Source organism: Ictidomys tridecemlineatus, chromosome 11 (assembly GCF_052094955.1).
Source record: "Ictidomys tridecemlineatus isolate mIctTri1 chromosome 11, mIctTri1.hap1, whole genome shotgun sequence".
Taxonomy (NCBI): Eukaryota; Metazoa; Chordata; class Mammalia; order Rodentia; family Sciuridae; genus Ictidomys; species Ictidomys tridecemlineatus.
In genome coordinates this window covers 128,358,170-128,382,517 of record NC_135487.1, presented here as the reverse complement: position 1 = coordinate 128,382,517, position 24,348 = coordinate 128,358,170, and the positions used below count along the sequence as shown (strand labels likewise).

At 37.5% G+C, this 24,348-nt stretch overlaps 1 protein-coding gene across 2 annotated transcripts in view; it reads right to left on the bottom strand.

The window, feature by feature from the left end:
• Gatad2b (GATA zinc finger domain containing 2B) overlaps positions 1-24,348 on the bottom strand; it is a 94,799-nt gene that overhangs the window by 11,763 nt on the left and 58,688 nt on the right. For both annotated transcript variants that reach the window (XM_078027519.1, XM_078027520.1), the window contains exons 2-3: positions 7,030-7,365; positions 201-330 (exon numbers count right to left, since the gene is read on the bottom strand). In XM_078027519.1, the coding sequence (XP_077883645.1) occupies positions 201-330; positions 7,030-7,364 (465 nt within the window). In that variant the 5' untranslated portion in view covers position 7,365. The remainder of the gene's footprint in view (positions 1-200; positions 331-7,029; positions 7,366-24,348) is intronic.

The following is a 24,348-nucleotide window of genomic DNA, read 5'->3' as shown; positions in this document are numbered from 1 at the left end:
CAAATCTGAGGCCAGCCTTGGCAATTTAGCAAGCCCTGTCTCTAAATAAAAATGAATAAGTAAAGAAGGGTTGGGGATGTATGTCAGTGGAACAGTACTCCTAGGTTCAATCCCTAGTACCACAAACAAACAAAAAGAGAACTAGGACTCTTACGGAATTAAAGAGAATAGAGGAGCTGGAAATAAATCTTTCCTTTTACCTTAAACATCTCCAGGTTTGCTGCTTTGAGTCTTTCTTCCATTCGGGAGCTGGAACGAGGACTGGAAGCCTCATTGTCAGACAAAACAATGATATCTGGAGAGGGAGTTAGCCTTCCTCGGTCTGGCTCACTAGACAAGAAAAGGAAAAATTACAGCATTTTCAACATTGAAGGTTTAATAAAAAAGTTAACAGAATTTTTTTTTTTTTTCCTACACTGAACAAAAAAAATCCAAGAGAATCCAAGGTCTGGGACACTGAACTCCTAGAATACCAAAATGGCAAAAGGGGCTAGGGTTGTAGTTCAGTGCAAGAGCGCGTGCCTGGCATGTGTGAGGCAATGGGTTTGATTCTTGGCACCACATATAAATAAATAAAATTAAGGTCTACCAACAACTAAAAAACATTTAAAACAATAACACAACAACAACAAAAATCTTAGCAAGGCATTTTCCTCATCTAAATTCCTCATAGAAGGGGCTGGGGCTGTGGTGTATTTGCCAGGCATGTGTGAGGCACTGGCTTTGATTCTCAGCACCGTGTATGAATAAATAAAAAATAAAGGTCTATCAACAACTACAAAAATTTATTTAAAAAAATTTCTTATAGAGGATTCAGGCATAAAGATACAAGGAATTAGGTATAAGAGATAAATGTTTTTGTCACAGATTTTAATTTTAATCTAACTCTCCTTTGGGCTATTGAGTTACAGAGAGGCTCAAAATGGAAACAGTCCTACAGGGAAGACAGTGGAAAGACGTTAGAGCCTAGCCATCTATTATGGGTAGGGATGACAGCTGATAAGGAAGCAGCTCATTATATCAACAACAACATGGTCCTGGCTAACCTAGGGCTTACAGGAAAGGAGGATATGTGAAAACTCCAACGACAGTCTTTCCCGTTAAGAGGAGAGTAGGCAAAAGCTGTTGTTCGTGGCTTGAGAATATGAACACTGCCGATTATAAAGTCTACAATCTTCTGGGAAAGGACCGACCCTCCAGAAGTAAATACACATCGACTTTCTAGAGTATTATGTAGCACTCTCCCCCAGAAAGAAACTAACTAGAAATTACTTTGACATCTAAATCTTTCACACTGGCTCATATTCCTAACCCTATTTCTTTCCTCCCCCAGAAAGAAACTAACTAGAAATTACTTTGACATCTAAATCTTTCACACTGGCTCATATTCCTAACCCTATTTCTTTCTTTCTTTAAATATTTTTTAGTTGTAGTTGACACAATACCTTTATTTTATTTATATGTGGTGCTGAGGATAGAACCCAGGGCCTCGCACATGCCAGGTGAGCACTCTACTGCTGAGCCACAACCCCAGCCCCTAATCTTATTTCTTAGACAAGCTGGAGTTAGCCTTTTTTCTGTAAAGTAATGAATAATGGCACTTAGTGCTCAACATCTAGCTAATACAAGAATCCTGGAAACTCTTGATTGCCTTAGATCCAAATTATTGACTATATCTTCTAACTCTCTTCTCATTTCCAAGATCAATTCCCAGACTCTACTTTTTGAGACTGTCCTGGGAGCACATAGGTCTATAGCAAATTTTAAAATTTGTTCTAATTAGTTATACATGACAGTAGAATGCATTTTGACACACCAGACATAAATAGAGTATAATTCTTATTCTTCTGGTTGTACATGATATAGAGTGACACAGGTCATGTAATCATATATGCACAAAGGGTATAATGTTAGATTCATTCTACTATCATTCCTACCCCTATACCCCCTCTTCTCTCTTCACTCCCCCCAGTCTAGCCCAAACTACCTCTATTCTACACACCCCCACCCCATTGTGAATTAGCATCTGCGTATCAGAGAAAACATTTGGTTCTTTGGGATTGGCTTATTTTACACTTAGTATAATATTCTACAGTTCCATCATTTCTCTGTGATTTCTCTTGTCTCAGCTACTTTTGGGATATGGAAGCGGTGTTTTCTGTATTGCTGGGATTGAACTGAGGGCCCTTTTCAAGGAAGGTAAGTGCTTTGCCACTGAGCTATGCTCCCAGGCCGTGGAAGTCTTCTGAACAAAGCATATCTGATAGAATGAGCATTTAATATCTCAGTAGGATATATCTGAGTCATTAAAGTCAACCAAGTTTAGATGAGGAAAGAGAACAGGAAGACAGAGTGAGAATAACTATCTTGTGAACTATTAAGCCTGGATTGCTTTCAACTACAAGCTGAGAATGCAGAGTTACAGAGAAAGAAGCCACTAGAGGGAGAAAAGAGCTTTTCATTTTCTAATCCCAAATTCTTGGAGTAATGGTCAGTCCTAAATAAAGTGCTCAAATTCATTTCTTTGTGTTATTTACTTATCATTTCTATTTTGGAACCATGGATTGAACCTGGGTGTGCTCTACCACTAAGCTGCAATCCCAACCTTTTTTTTTTTTTTTTTTTTTTTTGAGACGGCCACCTAAGTTGTTCAGGCTGGCCATGAATTTATAATCCTCCTGCCTCAGCCTCCAGAGATGCTGGAATTACAGGGATGTGCCAAGGCATATCATTACTTATCGTTTCTATATTCCTTCTTACCCTTACCCCTAAGATTAAAATGGGTGAATTTTGAGTAATGGAAGAATTCCCATTCTCTCCTTGATTTGCCATCACCAGTAAGTAGCCTCTCCCCCCAGACCCGGTTTCTCTATATTGGCAGATATCCTCAAACTTCTGAGCTCAAACAATCCTCCTGCCCCAGCATCTCAAATAGCTGGGATTGGAGGTACATACCATTCAATTCAGAAGACTTAAAAAACGTGGCCCTAAATCAAGTGTAGTATCACACACGTGTAATCCCAGCTACTTGGGAGACTAAGCCAGGAGGAACCAAGTTCAAGACCAGTACGGGCAACTTAGTGAGACCTTGTCTTAAACTAAACATAAAAATTCTGGTTCTGGCTAGACACAGACATTACAGAAAACTGTTTCTAAGAGTAAAACAATTTTCTTTGGATAGAGGATGTAGATCAGTGGTATAGTGCTTGTCTAGCACACGTATGAGGGCTTTGCTTTGATCCCTAAGCACTGCAAAAAATAAAAAAATCAATATTCCTTGTTCAAATTAATGTTAATGACTACTGACTACTGCCTTTCCCAAGAAAGGCAGAGACATTCCTGGACGGAGATTTTGAAATTGTATGACATTATCAGAAAGTTACATCTGAGAGCCACCCAAAATGATATTTATTCCCAGATACAATCAGACTCACATTAGATAATACAGACAAGGCAAAGCCCAAGTCGGGTCTTGTTCAATTTTTAAAAAGTTTCACCTGGAATTCTAAGCACATTTCTTAAACATTCCAGAGAAAAAAATTACTTTGTTCCTTTCCCAAATGTATCTATGATTCCAAATGTATCTATGATTCATAATATTTGTTTTTATAGTGTTGGGAATTATACTCAGCACCTTATGCATGCATCCCCAGCCCTATTTGGGTTTCTTAAGGATGAAATCTTCCCTATTAGTGAGAGATTATTCAAAGTCCAAGTTGCTAATGAACGTCACTTATGACTCAGAAGCTATAAAGCTCCTAATTCTTACCCCATAGTAAAACCAACTAAAAAGAAAGAGAACTGTTGTTTCTCTAGCATTCCAAAATATGTATTGCTGAGGGCCATTGCCAAGTAGGAATGACGCATCGAAATTTCCTTGCCAGCGTACCCCATGTTAAATGGAAATTTGCTGTGACTTTGCATGGGTCTTTGAGAAAGGTGACCCTGCTCAAGGACCAGTGTGGATCCAGGTTTAAGGTGTATCCTGCAGGTTTTAGGAAGTATCCCGGTTTAAGACAATCTGGGTTTAGGGAAGTTCCAGGTTTAAGGTTATTGCTGCTGGGTATAGGGCGTTCCTGCTGCCTGAGTTTCCGTTGAGTTTTCGTGGAATTGAGAAAGTATTTTGGGATGTGAATGAGCGGCAGAACTTGGATTTCCCCAGAACGTGATTGTACAGGGCCGGTGTGAGTTCGGGAATAAGGGATTGCTGTTTGAATCTACAAAGCTGTGTGGTGGTTCATGATTCAGTGCCCAGCCAAGACTGCGGCAATGTATAGTACTGGTTTCACAAATATTTATAGATATAAATATAGATACCTATAAATCCACAGATATTATAACTTGTCCAACTAATGGCAAAATAATATATGCAGGCAGTTATGACATAACTCTCATGTTAAAAATTTCTCCTTCCTTCTGCTTTCAATTTATTTCTTCCTTTTATTCCATAGTTGTTCTTCCTGGGAATTGATTAATTTTGTTCATTTTTATAGAACAGCTTGGAGCCAATGGAAATAGCTGTCCATATACCTGGAATCCCCAGCTTTTAAAGGATTGTTTCAAAAGTTCATCATTGGAAAAGAAAATTAATACAATGATTGGGTTTTCAAGAACAATTCAATTTTCTTTCTTTTAGATGCTCTATTATTGGGCTACATCCTCAACCCCCAAGTCTTGACTTTTTAACATATAATGTATATATAATACAGTTTAATTCCAACAGCCCTAAGATTTTACCAAAATCTATGAAAATGCACTTAAGGGTTTCAGTTTCACATGTGAGGAATCTTCCTAGCATTTTGCCCCTTCTTCTTCCCCAATGAAGTGGATTTTAGCCACTTATTCCAGAAGAGTAAGGATGATTAAGGGCAAGTGAGTTGTTCAGTTATATGGATCTCACTCACCCAATTCCTTTTGTTCCAAAGAGCTAAAGATTAATCTACTTAACATTATATTCCACTGATACTACCTATAACTTCCAAGGACTTTTCTCCTATTCCAGAACCATTAGGGAGTTTATCTGAGGTTTACAAAGGGTTTTTAATATATTACCAAGAATAATGTTCCCTTATGTGATGTGGTTTAAAATATAGTCCTGGGACAAGACTTACAAGTAAACATTAAAAAGCAAAGAAACACATCTAAGGTTATAACCAGTCCTTTCTTCTTCCATCTCATTAGTCCACCTTCTTAAAAATCTTGCTTTGCATCAGTCTAGGACAAAGTCAGCAAGACCTTTTGGAGGGCAAGTCAACATTGAAGAGGAATTCTCATGTCTATTAGCTGTTTCCAAACTTTTTTCTTTCTTCTTGCTACTGGGGACTGAATCCAAGGATACTTTACCACTGAGCTACATTCCCAGTCCTCTTTATTTATTATTTTAATTTGGGGGAGGGTGTAACTGGGAATTGAACCCAGGAAAGCTTTACCACTGAGTCACATTCCCAACCCAGTTTATTTTAAGGCAGGATCACGCTGAGGCTGAACTTTGACTTGAAATCTTTCTGCCTCAGATGCCTGAGTTACCAGGATTACAGGGATGTATCACTGTACCTGGCTCTGCACTAAAAATACTGAGTGTAATTTATTAAAACAAGTTGAACTGAAGCCAGGCTTGGTGGCGCATGCCTGTAATCCTAGCAGTTCAGGAGGCTGAGACAGGAGAATTGAAAGTTCAAGGCCAGTCTCAGCAAAAGCAAGGTGCTAAGCAATTCAGTGAGACCCTGTCTCTAAATAAAATATATTAAAAAAAAATAGGTCTGGGCATGCGGCTCAGTGCCCTCGAGTTCAATCTTGGGTACCCCCAAAAAAAGTTGGACTCAGAAAATCAAAGGTTCAATGTTTTCTCTCATATATGGAAGCTAAAGCAAAGTGAGGGGTCAATCTTATGAGAATAGAGTAGGAGGAAAATGAGGGAGAGGGTGGCAGGACAAGACAGAAAAGGCAATGCACAATGAGTTTGACAAAATTATGCTCTGTATATGTATAAATATACTATGAGGAATCTCACTTTTATGTACATCTACGAAGCACCAATTTAAATAATGTACTAATGGGCTGGGGATGTGGCTCAAGCGGTAGCGCGCTCGCCTGGCATGTGTGCGGCCCGGGTTCGATCCCCAGCACCACATACCAACAAAGATGTTGTGTCCGCCGAGAACTAAAAAATAAAAATATTAAAAAATTCTCTCTCTCTCTCCTCTTTCCCTCTCTCTTTTAAATAAATAAATAAATAAATAATGTACTAATAAAAGCATTAAAAAAAAAAAAAAAAAAACCACCCTAAATATTCTTAAAACTAGGGTTGCCAGCATCAGGCCCTGGGTTCAATCCCCAGCACCAAAAACAAAAACTAGGGTTGCCTACTCTGTGATCCACTGTCCAGGCTGACTCAACACTCAGCCAGCTCCAGGTAACTTCCCTTAACATGTGCTCTAGTGTCAAGTAATCAACCTTGACAAACACCGAGAAAAAAGGTCTGTAAAAGTGTTTGTGTATGTAACAGAGCTAAAGTGAGAATATGAGTATGTGTGTTCAAAGGAATGTATATGCATAGGCATATTTAGAAAATGGGAAAAGTGGCACAAAGCAAGAATGTAGAAACTTACCACATGAAGATTTTCTGACATAAGAAAAGCCAGGACCATGCTTTTTGATGTAACAAAAGCTGAGACTCCATAATAAAAAGATCCTAAAACTTCTGGAATGATCTGAAGGAAAGACTGCTTTTTTCCTTCTCATACTGCCATAAACTTAGAATGAAGGTATATATTAATTGGGCTATCAACTCTCTAGTGTTCCCTTTCATCCAGAAATGACCATTTTAAAGGTAAGAACTATGATTATCTCAGCATGGTATAAGTAAATTTGAGATACCTAGGTTCATTTACAAAAAAGGAGGAATTCTGGTAAGATATATCTTCTTTTAAGAGTTGTGGGATGAAAAACACCCTCTTTTAAATTCATTGTTTTCACAGGCTTAGTTTATGAGAATACCCTATCTCTGGAGGCTGCTAAACTGAGCCATACCTCCGTCTAGCACTCATATCCACAGGCTCATCATTGATGTTTTCTTTGCCCGGCCTTCCAGCAGTCCTGTTGTCTCCATGAGGCCTGAGGTTCCCATTGAGTTTTTCTTCATAACCCTTGACACCACTGCCATCCTGTTTGGTGGGTAACTCATGTGGCACCTCAAGATTTGCCAAATCCTTCCTTTTCAGCAGTGCCAACATTTTCAGACGTTCCATGGCCTCATGCCCCTCCATTTTCAGTCGTTTTGCCAGGACATCATCTCGCTCATCTGCTGGGTCCAAGCTTCGCTTCAAAAGATTCAGTCGAAGAGCATCTTCTGTCATTCTATCCATTCTATGGAAAGAAAAACACAAGTGAGATCAGAATAAAGTCCTTTAAACAGTCCATAAGGGAAGAGAGTGGAGTGGTAAAATTATTAAGAAGAATCTTTTTTCTTTTTTCTTTGGTGGTGCTGGGGATCAAACTCATGGCCTCACAGAGGCTACGCAAGAGCTCTATCTCTGAACTACACTCCTAGCCACCATTCCTAAAATGTACATATATGTGTAAATTCAAAAGTTAACTGAGCTAGCTTCCCACACTATACTGTCTTGTAACATCTATATTACCGCTGAGTCACAACCCCAGCCCTAATTTTGATGAAGTCCAATTTGTTTCTTTGCCTGTGTCATTGGTATATATCTAAGAAATCATTGTCTAACTTGAGGTTACAAAGATTTAGTCTTTTCATTTTAAGAATTTTATAGTTTTATTCCTTACATTTAGGTATTTACCCCACTTTTACTTAATTTTTGAATGTGGTGTGAGATAGATGATCCAGTTTCATTCTTCTGTATATAGACAGCCAGTTGCTGTCCTTTCCCTGATTAAATTATCTTGGCATTCTTTGGGAATCAGTTGATAAATATTAGAGTGTATTCCTGGGCTCTAAATTCTATTCCATTGAGCATATGTTTAACTTTATGCCAATACCACACTTTATTTATATCCACTGTATTTTTCATCTCAGACACTAGTTTTTAAGTTTGCCATGAATCTTTCTGTATATTTTCCACTTCTCTACTTGACATTTTGAGTATCTGGAATACAGTCACAATATCTCTTTAAAAGGCCCTTTAATTTTAATAAAATTAATTCTAAGTAAGTAGATTTCTGTTGCTTGATTTTGTACCTCATGGATTATATTTTGCTGTTCTTTGTATATCTGGTAATCTCTGATTAGATTCTGGACATTGTTAATTTTATATTTTTGGATGTTGGATTTTTAAAAAATTCTCCCCCCCCCCACCCCCAGCAGGAAGTGGGGTACTGGGGATTGAACCCAGGGGTTGATTTACCAATAGCTACATACCAGCCCTTTTTATTTTTTTGAGACACAAATGAGATTTCTCCAGTCAACTTTAACAATGAAAGTAAACTTCAACTACACTGTAGTTATCAAAACCTTTCCTGTAATAGACACTTAAAGCCAAACTCTACACTCACCCTGATAGTCCATAGGAATCTTATAACTCAAAAAAAATTAATACTGAAAGTAACTCTGCATGCATACTTTAAGTCAGATGCTTCTGTTTTAGTTCTCATACCAAATTTTTCTTCTGGAAAAGAGTATTATTTAAAAAAATTTTTTTTTTAGTTGTAGATGGAAGCAATATCTTTATTATTTATTTTTATGTATGCTGAGGATCAAACCTGGGGCCTCACACCCGTGAGACAAGCACTCTACCACTGAGCTACAGCCCCAGCTCCCTAGAAAAGAGTATTCTATGACTGGAAGTTCCTTAGTTCACCCAAGCCTATCTTTGATAGGACTTTTTTTTTTTTTTTTTTTTTTTAAAGAGAGAGAAGAGAGGGGCTGGGGATGTGGCTCAAGCGGTAACGCGCTCGTCTGGCATGCGCGGGACGCTGGGTTCGATCCTTAGCACCACATAAAAATAAAATAAAGATGTCGTGTCCACTGAAAACTGAAAAATAAATATTAAAAATTCTTTAAAAAAAAGAGAAGAGAGACAAATTTAATATTTATTTTTCAGTTTTTGGTGGACACAATATCTGTATTTTTAAAATATTTATATGGTGCTGAGGACCAAACCCAGTGCCCTGCGCATGCCGGACAAGTGCATTATGGCTTGAGCCACATCCCCAGCACCCCACCCCCAGCTTTTTCTTTTTTTTAATTGATGACTGAATCCAGAAGCACTCTACCACTGAGCTATACCCCTAGCCTTTTTTATGGTGAGATAGGGTCTTGCTAAGTTGCCAAGGCTGGCCTCAATCTTCCAATCCTCCTGCCTCAGCTTCCCCAGTAGCTTGGATTATAGATATGTACCACCATGCCCAGCTAATTGCCCTATTTTAGGGGTGGAGAAATAGGAGAAAGATGAACTAGACAAAGGGCATCTACTGGGAAACCTTAGTTGTTTGGATATTCCAAATACCAGAAGGGCCTGTTGTTCTTTGTCCCAGTTCTATATAGATAAAAATTCAAGGGCTAAGGATACTGCACAATGGTAGGGAGCTTACTTAAACACACTCAAGGCCCTGGGTTCAATTCCCAGTAACACCCCCCCCCCCCACACACACACAACACACAAAATACAAATTCAAAATCTTAAGACATTTTGCTTTTCTTAATGAAGAATTCCTGCACTTAGTCTGTTAATATTTTCTCTACTCACATAGCAAAATTATTCAAGGCAAAATTATCATCACCTTCCATTTTCTTTCTTATTTTTTAAAAAATATTTTTTTTGAAGTCGTAGATGGACAGAGTGCCTTTATATTTTGTTTATTTTTGTATGGTGCTGAGAATAGAACCAAGTGCCTCACGCATGCTAGGCAAGCATCTGCCACTGCCCTCTTTTCTTATTTTGTACTAGGGATTGAACCCAAGGGCATTTAACCACTGAGCCACATCCCCATCCCATTTTTTATTTTGAGACAGGGTCTTGCTCAGTTGTTTACAGCCTCACTAAGTTATTGAAGCTGGCTCTGAACCTGTGATCCATCCTCCTGCCTCAGCCTCTGAAGGTGCTGGGATTACAAGAGTGCATCACCACACCTGGCTTCATTTTGATTTTTTTATACTAATAAAATCTAAATGCAGATTTAGATTTTCTCCAACATCTTCAAATTTTGGGCTATTGTCCTTGTAGAAAATAGCAATGATGAACTGGGGGAAAAAAAAAAACTTTTTGAGTGATAAAAACAGGTTCAAACTGCTACTGAATTTTACCAGGTTAAGTTCCTTCCCTCTTCAAGTCTCAAATTCATCTGTAAAAATGGAGTACTTAGAAGGTACTCAACAAAATTTGATTTCTATGCCCTAGGGACATGCCTTTCACGTGTGAGTTACGAGATGGGTTCAAAAATTCAGACTCGAGTAGCAACAGGACAGAAAAAACTACCAACATTAATTGGTTCTCTTGCAAAGAAAACTGTAGTTCAAGGCAAAATAAGGGCCAATTCCATCCCCCAACCCCCTGTTATAATGGGAGGGAAAAAAAAGGATAAGCAAAATTTCTAACAAGAGAAAATATATCTTCTAGAGAAAAGATGAAAAGTCAGGAGGCTGGGGATGTGGCTCAGGGTAGAGTGCTCGCCTAGCATGCATGAGGCACTGGGTTTGATCCTCAGCACCATATAAAAATAAAGATATCAAGCCTTCTAAAATTAACAAAACAAAACCCAAACTGTGAATCTGTGGGTAATACTAATTCCCTCTTTTGAAGAATAGCTTTATCAAGGTATAATTCACTTCCATACAATTTACTTAAAGTGCACAAGCAGATGATTTTTAGTATTTTCACTGTGCAAATATCACCACAATTTTAGAACATTTTTAATTACCCCCCCAACACAACAACAACAAAACAAACCCCATGCCCATCAGTAGTCACTCCATTGTTCCCTCATATTACCCACTCTAGACCTAGAGAACAATGAACCTACTTTCTGTCTCCATATTTGTCCTTTCTGAACTCTTCATACAAATCAGAGTACACAGTCTTTTGTGAGGGGCTTCTTTAATTCACCATTATGTTTTCAAGGCTCATTCATATTGTTATTAGCATTATATTATTACTATATCCCTCCTGCCCTCAAGTACTGGGGATCAAACCCAGTAGAGCAAGAGCTCTACCATTAAGATCTATTTCCTTTTTTTAAGTCTAAGTAGTACTTCATTGTATGACTATCACATTTTTTTTAAAAATATTTATTTTTTAGTTTTTGGCGGACACAACATCTTTGTTTGTATGTGGTGCTGAGGATCGAACCCAGGTCGCACGCATGCCAGGCGAGCGCGCTACCGCTTGAGCCACATCCCCAGCCCCGACTATCACATTTTATCTGTTCATTAACTGGTAGACAAATGGGCTGTTTTCACTTTTTGCTATTATAAATAATATTGCTCTGAACATTCATAGATAAGGTTTTTTAATTGGGGGGGGGGGCACCGAGGATTGAACTCAGGGGCACTCCACCACTGAGCCACATTTTGTGTGTGTGTGTGTGTGTGTGTGTGTGTGTGTGTATGTATGTGTATATATATATATATATATATATATATATATATATATATATTTTTTTTTTTTTTAGATGCTGAAAACCTTTATTTTATTCATTTATTTATATGCGATGCTGAGAATCAAACCCAGTGCCTCACACATGCAGGGCAAGTGCTCAACCACTGAGCCACAATCCCAATCCCTTATTTTCTACTTTATTTAGACAGGGTCTCATTGAGTTGCTTAGCACCTCACTTTTGCTGAGGCTGGCTTTGAACTCACAATCCTTCTGCCTCAGCCTCCCAAGTTGCTGGGATTACAGGCGTGCACCACAGAGCCCAGGCATGGATAAGGTTTTTGTGGACATAGTATTTTCAATTCTCTTGAGTATATACCTAGGAGAAAAACTGCTGAATGGTATGGTAACTATTTTAACCCATCATGTCCCATTATCTTATATAAGACACATAAAAACCTGTAAACTTGCAAGGTGCCATGGCGCATGTCTTAGGTAACTCACTCAAGATATAACTGAGAATAGAATAGGGAATTGCAGAGGGTGAGCAAAGACTGTTGCTCAACTGCCTAGACACCTAGATGCAAAAAGTACTTTTAGAAAAGAACACAGCAAGATATACAAATGAAGGGTCTGGGGTTGTGGCTCAGTGGTAGAGTGTGCCTAGCATGCATGAGGCACTGGGTTCGATCCTCAGCACCACATAAATATAAAATAAGGATACTGTATTTACCAAAAACTAAAAAATAAATGTTTAAAAAAAGGAGAGAGAGAGAAATGGAATGAGTCCAGGTGCGGTGGAGCACACCTGTAATCCCAACCTGTAATCCCAGTGAGTGACTTAGGAGGCTGAGGAAGGAGGATCGAAAGTTTGAAGCCAGATTTAGTAATTTAGCAAGGCTGTAATTAACCTAGTGAGACCCTGTATCAAAATAAAAAATAAAAAGGGAAGCGGAGGATTGTGATTCAGTGGTAGAGCTTGCCTAGCATATATGAGGTACTGGGTTTGATTCTCAGCACTACATATAAATAACTAAATAAAATAAAAGTCCATCAATAACTGATAAAAATATTTTAAAAAGACATACAAATGTAAATTAATTCATTACACTGTTTGGTTTTGCCATAAATTATATTCATGAGCACAGAATGCATATAATAAAACAACAAAATAATAAAATAACTGGCATGGGGGCTGTAGCTGTGGCTCAATAGCACAGCATTTGCCTTGCATGTGTGAGGCGCTGGGTTCGATCCTTAGCACCACATAAAAATAAATAAAGGCATTCTGTTCATCTACAACTACCAAAAAAACAAAAACAAAACAAAAACTCGGAATGAAGTTTGGGTTGCCATTATTACCCTAGCTTCTTGAACTAGTAATTATGCAAGCAGCTGAAAGTAGTTCAAATCATTTACCCTCATGCTCCAATGGCACAAGGAGGAAGCCGCTGTACTTCAAATTAAGAGAAACCAGAATCCAGATATTTTAATGTCTGAAGTAAGTAATCTTTCCCAACTGATGGCTTGAGAACCTTGACCAATTTTCCTATGCCTACTTTTGTCATAACTGAGGTACCTTGGCTTCATGCACTCAGTCATAAATGCCTCAAAATCCAATGTAACATGAATGAATGTACAGTTTCACTTAAATAAAGTATGCAGAGTTAAAAAGTAGAATACAAGTATCAGCTATTGGGGTGGTAGTGGGGAAATAAGGAATTATTGTTTAATGAAAACAGTCCCTGGGATAAAGAAAAAGTTCTGGAAATGAATAGTGGTGATAACTACATCACACTGTAAATATACTTAAAGCCCTGAATTGTATAATTAAAATGGCAAATTTGATGTTGCATAATATTTTAATACAAAAAAAATTGGGGGAAAAGCTAGTAAAACAGTGACCAATTACAAATGGGCATAAACAATATTTTCAGAGTGATAGAAATACACTAAAACTAGATTGTGGTGATAATTATACAACTGTGTAAATACACTTTTAGAAAAAGTATTAATTCTATACTTATATTCTACCCCAATCAAGCTTAAAACTTCCTTAAAACTTCACAAAAATTCCTCCCCAAGGGCTGGGGATATAACTCAGTTGATAGAGTGCGTGCCACTTATGCACAAGGCCCTGGGTTCAATCTCCAGCACTACCAAAAAGAAAAAAAAAAATCTTCCAAAAAATAAAACAAATATTATGTAAAATGAATACTGATGTTCCCTTTAAATGCCTGATATGTAAGAGAGTGGAACTGCCAAGAAAGAATGAATATATAGTTAGAGGGCCAAGTATAGAGTCTAAATTTAAGGATTAGTTAGTCAAAGAAAACTAAGACATTAGGGGGGAAATTAGGAGAGCATAACATTTCAAGAAACTAAAGGAAATTTTCAAGAGAATAATTAAAGTGTCAAGTAAATGACCAAGAAAATGTCCAGCTTTAAATTTACTGTTGACTGCTATAAGAAATAACAATGGTCAAATGATAATACAGCTCTAGACACACATGTGTCAAATTTTAAACTCACTTCCACACTAAAATCCAGATCTGCAGCAAAGACTACCAAAAGGTAGAGAATGAGGGAACAGAGAGGGTGAAAAATAAATGAATTAACATTTATTAGTGTTTGCATTGCCTTGCACTATACAATACACAAAAGTCCTTTATATTTGTTCCCCAATTCCATTAAACACAGACAATTAAGAGGAAAATATAAATTGTTAGGTGAAAAAACCACTAATTTTCAAGAATGATAAAATTTAAGCCTATAGTTTATTATATGTATATATAATGACTTTAAAATTTAAACATAGTCTTAAGATCGCAAAATGTGGGGCTGGAGATGTGGCTCAAGCGGTAGCGTGCTCGCCTGACATGCATGTGGCCCAGGTTCGATCCTCAGCACCACATACAAACAAAGATGTTGTGTCCGCCGATAACTAAAAAATAAATAAATAATTTAAAAAAAGTAAACTGACAAAACTTCTAAAAAAAAAAAAAAGATCGCAAAATGTGTTGACTTTATAGAGTTCTCAATATTTATGACATTTTAAATTATCTTAAATATATCACATATATTTATTAACTTATAAGACACAACAGTCCTTACAAAATGGTATATAACACATAAAAAATAAAATTAAAAAAGTACAGTTTCAAAATCCTAAATAGGAATGAAAATACTTTCTTTATGTGGTGCTGAGAATTAACCCAGTGCCTCACACATCAGGCAACCGCTCTACCACTGAGCCACAATCCCAGCCCCTTGTTTTTAGTGAAATAAAAAATTATAGATACAGTTGAAGCATCCTCTCTGTAAATTCATTCCCAATTCATTCTCTATCCTCTCGCCTCCTTCCCTTCTCTGACAGTAGGATGGAATTATTGTTACCATTCTCATGAATAATTTTCTAAGGGTAATGTGTAGTTTCTACATTTTTTATTTTACTTTATTTTTTGGTACTGAGGAGTACTCAACCACTGAGCCACATCCCCAGATAGGCTGTCACTGAGTTGCTTAGTACCTCACTGTTGCTGGGGCTAGCTTTGAATTTGCGATTCTGCTGCCACAGCCTCCTGAACCGCTGGGATTACAGGCATGCACCACTGGACCCAGCAGTTTGTACTTTTTTTTTAGTTGTCGACAGACCTTTATTTATTGATACATGGTTCCGAGAATCGAACCCAGTGCCTCACACATGCCAGGCAAGTGTGCTACCGCTGAGCCCCAGCCCGAGCCCCAGCCCCAGCGTGTACATTTTTAGAAATTACTTTTTAAAAGGTAACTCTTGAGGGCTGGGGATATAGCTTAGTTGGTAGAGTACCTGCCCCACATGTACAGGACCCTGGGTTCAATCCCCAGCACCACCACCAAAACAAACACACACACACACACACACACACACACACACACACACACACACGGTAGCTCTTGAACATATCCTTTATCTTTTAATATTAAATTTTTTATATTTAAGATTTATCCAAGTAAATGCATAAAGCTCTAGTTCAATTGTTTTAAATACTGTGCAGAATGCCACTTTCCAAATTATTATTATATTCATGAATTCTCTAATTCAACACTGATATATCAATTTGTTGATGTTGAAACCAATGCTACAGTTTCCACTTCCAGCCAAACTGATGTACACGCCAGATTTACCCTCCCACTTGAAATAACAAGAACAAAAATCCTCCAATAGAATTTCCAAGACAATGGACATCAGACAATGAAGGACAGTGATCCCACAACTGCTCTCACTTACTGCCTTGGGACATGATTTAGGACAGGGAGCCTGAGGCAGAGTCTGACAAACTCCTGAGTTGAAGAGATGGGAGCTGAGAGTATGGTGGGACAATGATAGTAGCTAGATTTCAAAGGACAGAATATCATGTAACAGTTACAAAAAGGAACCCAGGGATCTGCAAAACACTACTCTCAAATACTGAAGGAATCAGAGAACTGATTAGTATATGCACATGAGGAAACTATTTGAAAGAACTATTAGAAACCATCTGAAAGGAATACTGCTTAGTGTCCACACACAGTGTCAGGAACAGTGCCATTCTTAATAACCTGATTGGAAAAACTCATTATTTACAGGGCACTGGGTAGAGTACTGAGAAAAGTCTTACCTTAGTAGTAATAGTACAGAATTTTTAGTACTGCTTCAGAGTGGCCTGACAAATCCTAAGACAGACCCAAAAGGACCAGAGTTTTAATCACACTGACTAAATTGCAAAATAAACTTCAAGAAGATTTATTTTAAAAAGAAAGAAAAGAAAAAAGAAACCCACATGTGATAATACATATGTATAATCTCAACAGCTCAGCAGGCTGAGGCAGGAGGATTGCAAGTTCCATGCCAGCCTTAGCAACTTGGTGAGAGGCCCTAAGCAACCTATTAAGACTCTGTCTCAAAATAAAAAATAAAAAGGGCTAGAATGTAGCTCAGTGGTAAAGCAACCCTAGGGTTCAATTCCCAGTACCCCACCTCCTGCCAGGGGGAATTAAAAAAAAAAAAGAATTTTTAAAAAATCCAACATCCAAAAATATAAAATTAACAATGTCCAGAATCCAATCAGAGATTACCAGATATGCAAAGAACAGCAAAACATGATCCATGAGGTACAAAATCAAGCAACAGAAACCTACTTACTCAGAATTAATTTTATTAAAATGAAAGGGATATTGTAACTGTATTCCAGATACTCAAAATGTCAAGTAGAGAAATGGAAAATGTACAAAAAGATTCACAGCAAACTTCCATAGATTAAAAACTAGTGTCTGAGATGAGATGAACAATACAATGGACATAAATAAAGTGTGGTACTGGCATAAAGATAGACATATGCTCAATGGAATAAAATTTAGAGCCCAGGAATACACTCTAATGTTTATCAACTGATCCCTAAAGAGTGCCAAGATAATTTAATCAGGGAAAGGACAGCAATTGGCTGTCTATATACAGAAGAATGAAACTGGATCATCTACCTCACACCACATACAAAAATTAAGTGAAAGTGGGATAAACACCTAAATGTAAGGGCTAAAACTATAAAATTCTTAAAATGAAAAGACTAAATCTTTGTAACCTCAAGTTAGACAATGATTTCTTAGATATATACCAATGACACAGGCAAAGAAACAAATTGGACTTCATCAAAATTAAAAATTTTGTGCTTTCAAGGATACCATCAAGAAAGTGAAAAGATACCAACAAAATGGGGGAAAAGAATTGATGGCTATAATAGAAAAGACTGATAATAACAAGTAATTGGGACTCATGAAAAAACTGGAAAGCCTCATATACTGCTGCTGGCAAAGTAAAATGATACAGCCATTTTGGAAAAGAGTTTGGTAGTTCATCACAAAGTTAACCATGGAGTTACCATATCACCCAATAATTCTCTTGTAATATATCTGCTCAAGAGAACTGAAAACACCATCCCACACAAATAATTTGTCCACAAGTAATATTTATAGTAGTACTATTCACAATAGCTAAAGCATGGAAACTACCCAAATGCCCACTATTTAATAAGATAAACAAAATGTGGTATATCCATAAAATGGAATATTGAAAGCCAAAAAAAGGTAATGAAATGTTGACACATGATAAAACATAGATGAATCTTGAAAACATTATGCCAAATGAAAGAAGCCAGTCACAATAGGTTATATATTTTACATTAACTATACTCTTACCTTTGGTTTTGATTTCCATGATTTCAGTTATTTGTGGTCAACTGTGGTATGAAAATACAAGTGGAAAAATTCCAGAAATAAACAATTTCTAAGTTTTAAATTACATGTTATTCTGAATAATGTGATGAAATCTCACATCTCCTCACTATGTCCTGCCTGAGACTTGAATTCGTTGCCCAGTGTATCTACACTGTACACATTAATTGCTTATTTGTTACTTGGTGACTACTCTCTATTATCAGAAGACTATCATTACCTTGCAGCATTTATATTTAAATAACCTTTATTTTACTTAATAATGGCCCCAAACCATAAAAGTGATGCAAAGGAGGCACCAGGGCATGAAGTATGGAAGGGCAGATTAACTCTGGTACTATGTGGCAATGTGTAGAACATATAAGAAAAACCATTGTATACAGAGGATTCAGTACTATCCTTAGTTTCAGGTATCTACTGGAGGTCTTGGAACATATCCCATGTGGATGAGGGGTAATTACTGTATATGAAAAGTAAAAAATAAGTAAAAATCTATAAACAGAAAGATTAGTGATTGCCTAGGGATAGGGGGAGGGCAAAAAGGGAATGGACTGCTAACGAGCAGGGAGGTTTTTTACATGAAATGCACTTATTTTAGGTTGTAAGGATTGCACAACCTGTGAACACATAACTAGTGAATTTGTGGACTCTAAATGGACAAATTATATTGTTATATTAACCTCAATGAAAATTTTTTTAAAGTTATGAATTTCAGCAGATTAAAAAATACCCATATATTTGCAGAGCAAAAGGTACAGGAGTTAAAATTATCCAAAATAAAACAAAAAGAATAAAAATAAGAGTGTCAAAGGAATAGGGACAACTTTAAACAGTTTAATATACAGACAATTCAAGCCTCTCAAATACAAGACAGAGAAAGAGTGGACAGAAAAAAAAAAAAAAGAAATAAAGAACAATGGTCAAAATTTTACCAAACTTTGTGAAAACAATAAACCTATAGATCCAAGAAGCTTAATAAGTCCAAAGTACAATAAACATAAAGAAAATATCACCATGACATAATGAAATTGCTCAAAACTACTATAAAAAATCTGGTGTGGTAGCAGACACCTATAGTCCCAACTACTTAGAAGCCTGAGGCAAGAAAATTACTTGAGGCCAGGAATTAGAGGACAGCCTATGCAACAGGCTGTCCTGACTCTGGAAACAACAATAAAGTACCATAACTCTTAAAAGTACTCAGAGGTGGGAAATACAAAAGGCATGTTATATAAAGACAGAACATTAGATTTCTCATTTGAAACAACACAAAGGGAGAAGAGTAACATTTTTAAAATATTGAAAGAAAACAAAAACTAACAACTTGGAATACCGTTCCTGCCAAAAAACACTTTTCAAATATAAAAGGTTAAAATAATTTTAAATTTCCCTTTTATACGCTGGGCAGAGTGGTGCACAATCTTCTCCTTTACAATTTGCACTTATTTCTATCTTAAGAAGTTTCCATAATATATTTTTTGGCCTTAAATCTCATTTTATCTTCCTATTAATATGGGGACATCAACTTTCTGGTTAGTATTCAAACGGAACACTTTTTTTCATTCATTCTTTGCTGTGTGTGTGTGTGTGTGTGTGTGCAAAGCAAGCACTCTACCAATTGAGCTATATTCCCAGCCCTTCCTGCCTTCTTACTGGTGTTGAGAAGTTTTGAGTCTGGTTTTCACCTTTTTGGTTGCTTTCATGAGCTCTTTGGTTTCAGTTCTCTACAAAGCTATATTCAGTATCATTTATCCTTTCAGGATTCAATGTTTTTTTCCTAAAAATTAAAGATTCATATATTTACACTGGGGATCCTAATAAGATATATTTCATGTTTGCATAAATATGTCAAAATATACTCTACTGTCATGTATAACTAAAAAGATAAATTAAAAAAAGATTCACACAGGCTGGGATTGTGGCTCAATGGTAGAGTGTTTGACTAGCATGTATGAGGTACTGGGTTCGATTCTCAGTGCTGCATATAAATAAATGAATAAAATAAAGGTCCATCAACATTGAAAAAAATTTTAAAAAAATATTCAGGGGCTGGGGATATAGCTCAGTTGGTAGAGTCCTTGCCTTGCATGCACAGGCCTTGGGTTCAATTCCCAGCCACACACACATACAAACACAAGCACACACAAAGATTCACATATTTAGCATTTCTAGAAAATTCTCTGCCATTATCTCTCTTTTTTTTTAAGAGAGAGAGAGAGAGAGAGAGAGAGAGAGAGAATTTTATTATTTATTTTTTAGTTTTCAGTGGACACACATCTTTGTATGTGATGCTGAGGATCGAACCCAGGCCGCTTGCAAGCCAGGTGAGCGTGCTACCGCTTGAGCCACATCCTCAGCCCCCATTATCTCTTTTGAGTATTGCTACTCACCATTTTCTCTCTTCTATACAGCCCCTATGAGATGTACCTTGGACCATTTATTCTAGTTTCTGTCTCAATCTTTTTCTGTGGGGGGCGGGGGGGGAGGTAACCAGGAATTGAACTCAGGGACCCTCAACCACTAAGCCACATCCCCAGCCCTACTTTGCATTTTATTTAGAGACAGGGTTTCAATGAGTTGCATAGCACCTCAATTTTGCTGAGGCTGGCTTTGAACATGCAATCCTCCTGTCTCAGCCTCCCCAGCTGTTGGGATTACAGGTTCGCACCACCACGCCCGCTCAATCTTTTTTATTCTTCATATTTTCTATTTTTTGTTATTTTTATGTTGCAGTCAATGTAATATCTGCCTATTGTTTCCTTCTCTTCATCTGTGTTGAATATACTGTTTAAGCATATAGTGAGATTTAAATTTCACTCATCTACAAAGAACAGATCAACTTTGGATGCACATTAGAATCATAGAAGGAACTCTTAATATTGACACCATGGACTCAACAAACTGATTCAAGTGATCTGCTATGAAACTCATGCATTTGTCCTTTTTTTGGGAGGTAGGGGATAATGGGGGTCAAACCCAGGGGTGCTCTACCACTGACCTACACCTCCAATCGTTTTATTTTGAGACAGTTTCACTATGTTGTTGAGACTGACCTTGAATTCATAATCCTCCTGCCTCAGCCTCCTGAGTAGCTGAGATTACAGGTGTGTGCCATGGTGCCCAGAGCATCCATCCTTAATAAACTCCCTCTCATGTGATACCAGTATTCAGCCAGTGTTGAGAATCATCCAATTCCCATATCAACTTGGCACATTATTTCTCATCTTGAAAAAAAATCTGTCTATGACCTTCTGTCTTATTTCAGTTACTCTTCATTTGCCTGAACCCTTAAACTGTGAAAATCTTTGAAATAGTGGGATACTCAAAGTCTCTATCACCTTCCTCTTACTTTCTCTTGAAACCAGTTCAGTTCAGATTTTGTTCCTATTGATATATAGACTACTTTTTTCCAGGTCAATTAACATCTTCTTGCCAAATTCAATCACTATTTATCAATCATCCTACCTGAACTTTCAGTGGCATTTAGCCACATTAGTATTTCTCCCTCTCCCTCCTTTTATGGTGCTATTACCTTGCAAATGCTAGGCAACTACTCTACCTCTGAGTTACACCCTCAGCCCAATATTCCTTTCTTTTTGAACTACTTTTTCAGTTGGCTTTCAGGACTTCATACATCTGTGTCTCATCCTTCATTCATATTTCTACTCATATTCCTATCTTCTAACTGTAAAAGTGGAGTGTTCCTCTGGCTGTAAAAAGCATATATAGGGGGGCTGGAGTTGTGGCTCAGTGGTACAGCACTTCCTGGCATATATGAGGCACTGGATTTGATTCTCAGCACCACATATAAGTAAACAAATAAAACAAAGGTCCATCAACAAACTTATTTGTATATTTATATTATATATCTTTTTTTAAAAAGCATCTATGTTTATTACCAAATTTATATCTCTCACTTGCATCTCTCCTCCAACACTATTTCTCTTTCTGTTCAACTGCTTAACTGACATCCCCATCTGAATATTGTCTTAGTCTGTTTAGTGCTGCTATACTAGAATACCTGGGTAATTTTTAATTTATAGAAATTACTGACTCACAGTTCTAGAGGCTGTGAAGTCCAATATCAAGGTATTGGAATCTGGTGAGGGGTCTTCTCATTGTATGGGAACATGACAGAGGGGCAAGAGAGACAAAAGGGGACAGAAAGGGACATTAAGCTCACCCACAAATGGTCTTCATGGCCTGATCAACTCTTGCCTCTAAGAACTATTAAAATGCCAATAAGGGGCTAGGGTTATAGCTTAGTGGTAGAGTGCTTGCCTAACATGCCTGAGGCACTAGGTTTGATCCTCAGCACCACATATAAATAAATAAAATAAAGGTATTGCCGGGTGTGGTGGTGCATGCCTGCAATCCCAGAGGCTTGGAGGATCACAGGTTCAAAGCCAACCTCAGGAATGGCAAGGTGCTTATTAGCAGCTCAGTGAGACCCTGTCTCTAAGTAAAATACAAAATAGGGATAGAGATGTGGATCAGTGGACAAGTACCCTGAATTCAATCCCCAGTACTCCCAAAAAATTAAAAATAAAAAAATAAGATATTATGTCCATCTTCAATTAATTTTTTTAAATGACAAATCAGAACATGAGTTTTGTAGAGGTAAAATAATCAAACCAGAGCAGATTATCTAATATGCACTTTATAATCATATGTCTAAAACTGAATTCCCGAAATCTCCAGATTAAAAACTTTCTCAAGTTTCTGCTATCAGTTGGTCATAACTGGCCAGGGTTTGTAGTCCTGAAGGCACAGGATACTACAGAGTGATGACTTAAATCCAAGGTCATGGCAAAACATCTGAAGTTCACTGCCCAGACTGTGATAAAGGAAAGGAACATGGAAGGTTCACAAAGGACCCTAAACAGAATCTCACCATGAATGGGCTCTCTGAAGATATTAGGTAAAGAAGGTACTGTGAGATACCTTGCCACAGCGACAGTGGGAAAGCTATGAAACCTGCCAGTGTATCTACAACATGAAAATGGCTTGAAAGATCAACTTGCTGATGCAAAAGGTAGATCTGTGGCAAAGCTGCTCAGGTCTGGGCAGGTGTATGTGCTTGTAGTCCCAACACTTGAGAGATTGTGTCAGGAGGATCACAGCATCATTTCTGCTATAGAAGGCCCCACATCCAGTTTGTCTCCACTTCTTTTCTTTCTTCAAACACATTTTGTGTCCTTTCTCTACAATAAGCTCAAATCAACCAAAATGCAAGAAGACCTGCATATATAGAAGCAACCCCATTGGTCAGCCGTAGACCCTCTCTCTATTAAGTGAAAGAGAAACTGAGTCCAAAAGTAGAAGTAGAATGGTAGAAGTCAGGAGACAGGGGAGGGGGCAACTAGGAAGACTTGTTTAATGGGTACAGATTGTCAGTTTGCAAATCTGAAAACATTCCAAAGACAGATGGTGGTGGTAATGGTTGCAGAAAAATGTGAATGTGCTAAATGCCACTGAACTATACACTTACATAGTTGAAATGATAAATTTTGAGTATTTATAATAAAAGAATTAAGTCTAGCAAAGGCAAGGGAAATTTCCAAAATATGGAATATATCTACCAATTTCTACACAGTTTTATGAACACTAAAGCAAAATCATATGAGGAAAGCATCTATTACATTTTACAGAATTACCTGCCCCCTCCATGTAACTGTCAAGAGAAGAAGCATGTATGTATTTGAAATACTGCTTTTAAAAGGAAAAACAATAACTTTCTCTTCCCCTGGTGTTTTCCACCTCAAGAAATACCATCACCATTCAATCAATTGCTCAAAACAAACACTTTGAAGTCCCTTTTGGTTCTTCTTTCTCACACCTTACATATATTCCGTGTGTAAATTCTATCAGAACTACCCCCTAAATATATTTTAAATTTGCCTAGCCAGGCTTGGTGGTACATACCTATAATCCCAGTCTCTAGGGAGGCTGAGGCAAAAGGATCACAAATTCAAGACCAGCCTAGGCAACTTAATGCAATCCTATCTCAAAATAAAAATGGCTTGGCATATAGCTCAGTGTTAGACCACTCTTGGGTTCAATTCCCAGTGCCACAAAAACAAATCTTATCCCTTTATTCTCATGTTATCACCTTAACTCAAAATATCATCTCTAGCCTAAACTACTGCAATACTTTTTTTTTTTTTTTTTTTTTTAAAGACAGGCTATCACTATGTTGCCCTGGTTGGTCTCAAACTCCTGGATTCAAGTGATCCTCCTGATACAATCTCTCAAGTGCTGGGACTACAAGCACATACACCATGCCCAACTTGCAATACTTTTGAAATCTGTTCCTCAGAGAAACTAAAGTTGTCTTTAAAAATACTTGTATGCTCAAAATGTTTTAATGGTAGTTGTGGCAGTTTAAAAAGAGTCCCCCCAAATTCTCTGAAATGTCTTACATCAAGTGGTCAGGCAGGGCAGGATGGCACATGCCTGTAATCCCAGCAGCTCGGGAGACTGAGGCAGGAGGATCACACAAGTTCAAAGCCAGCCTCAGCAACTTAGCAAGGCCCTAAGCAA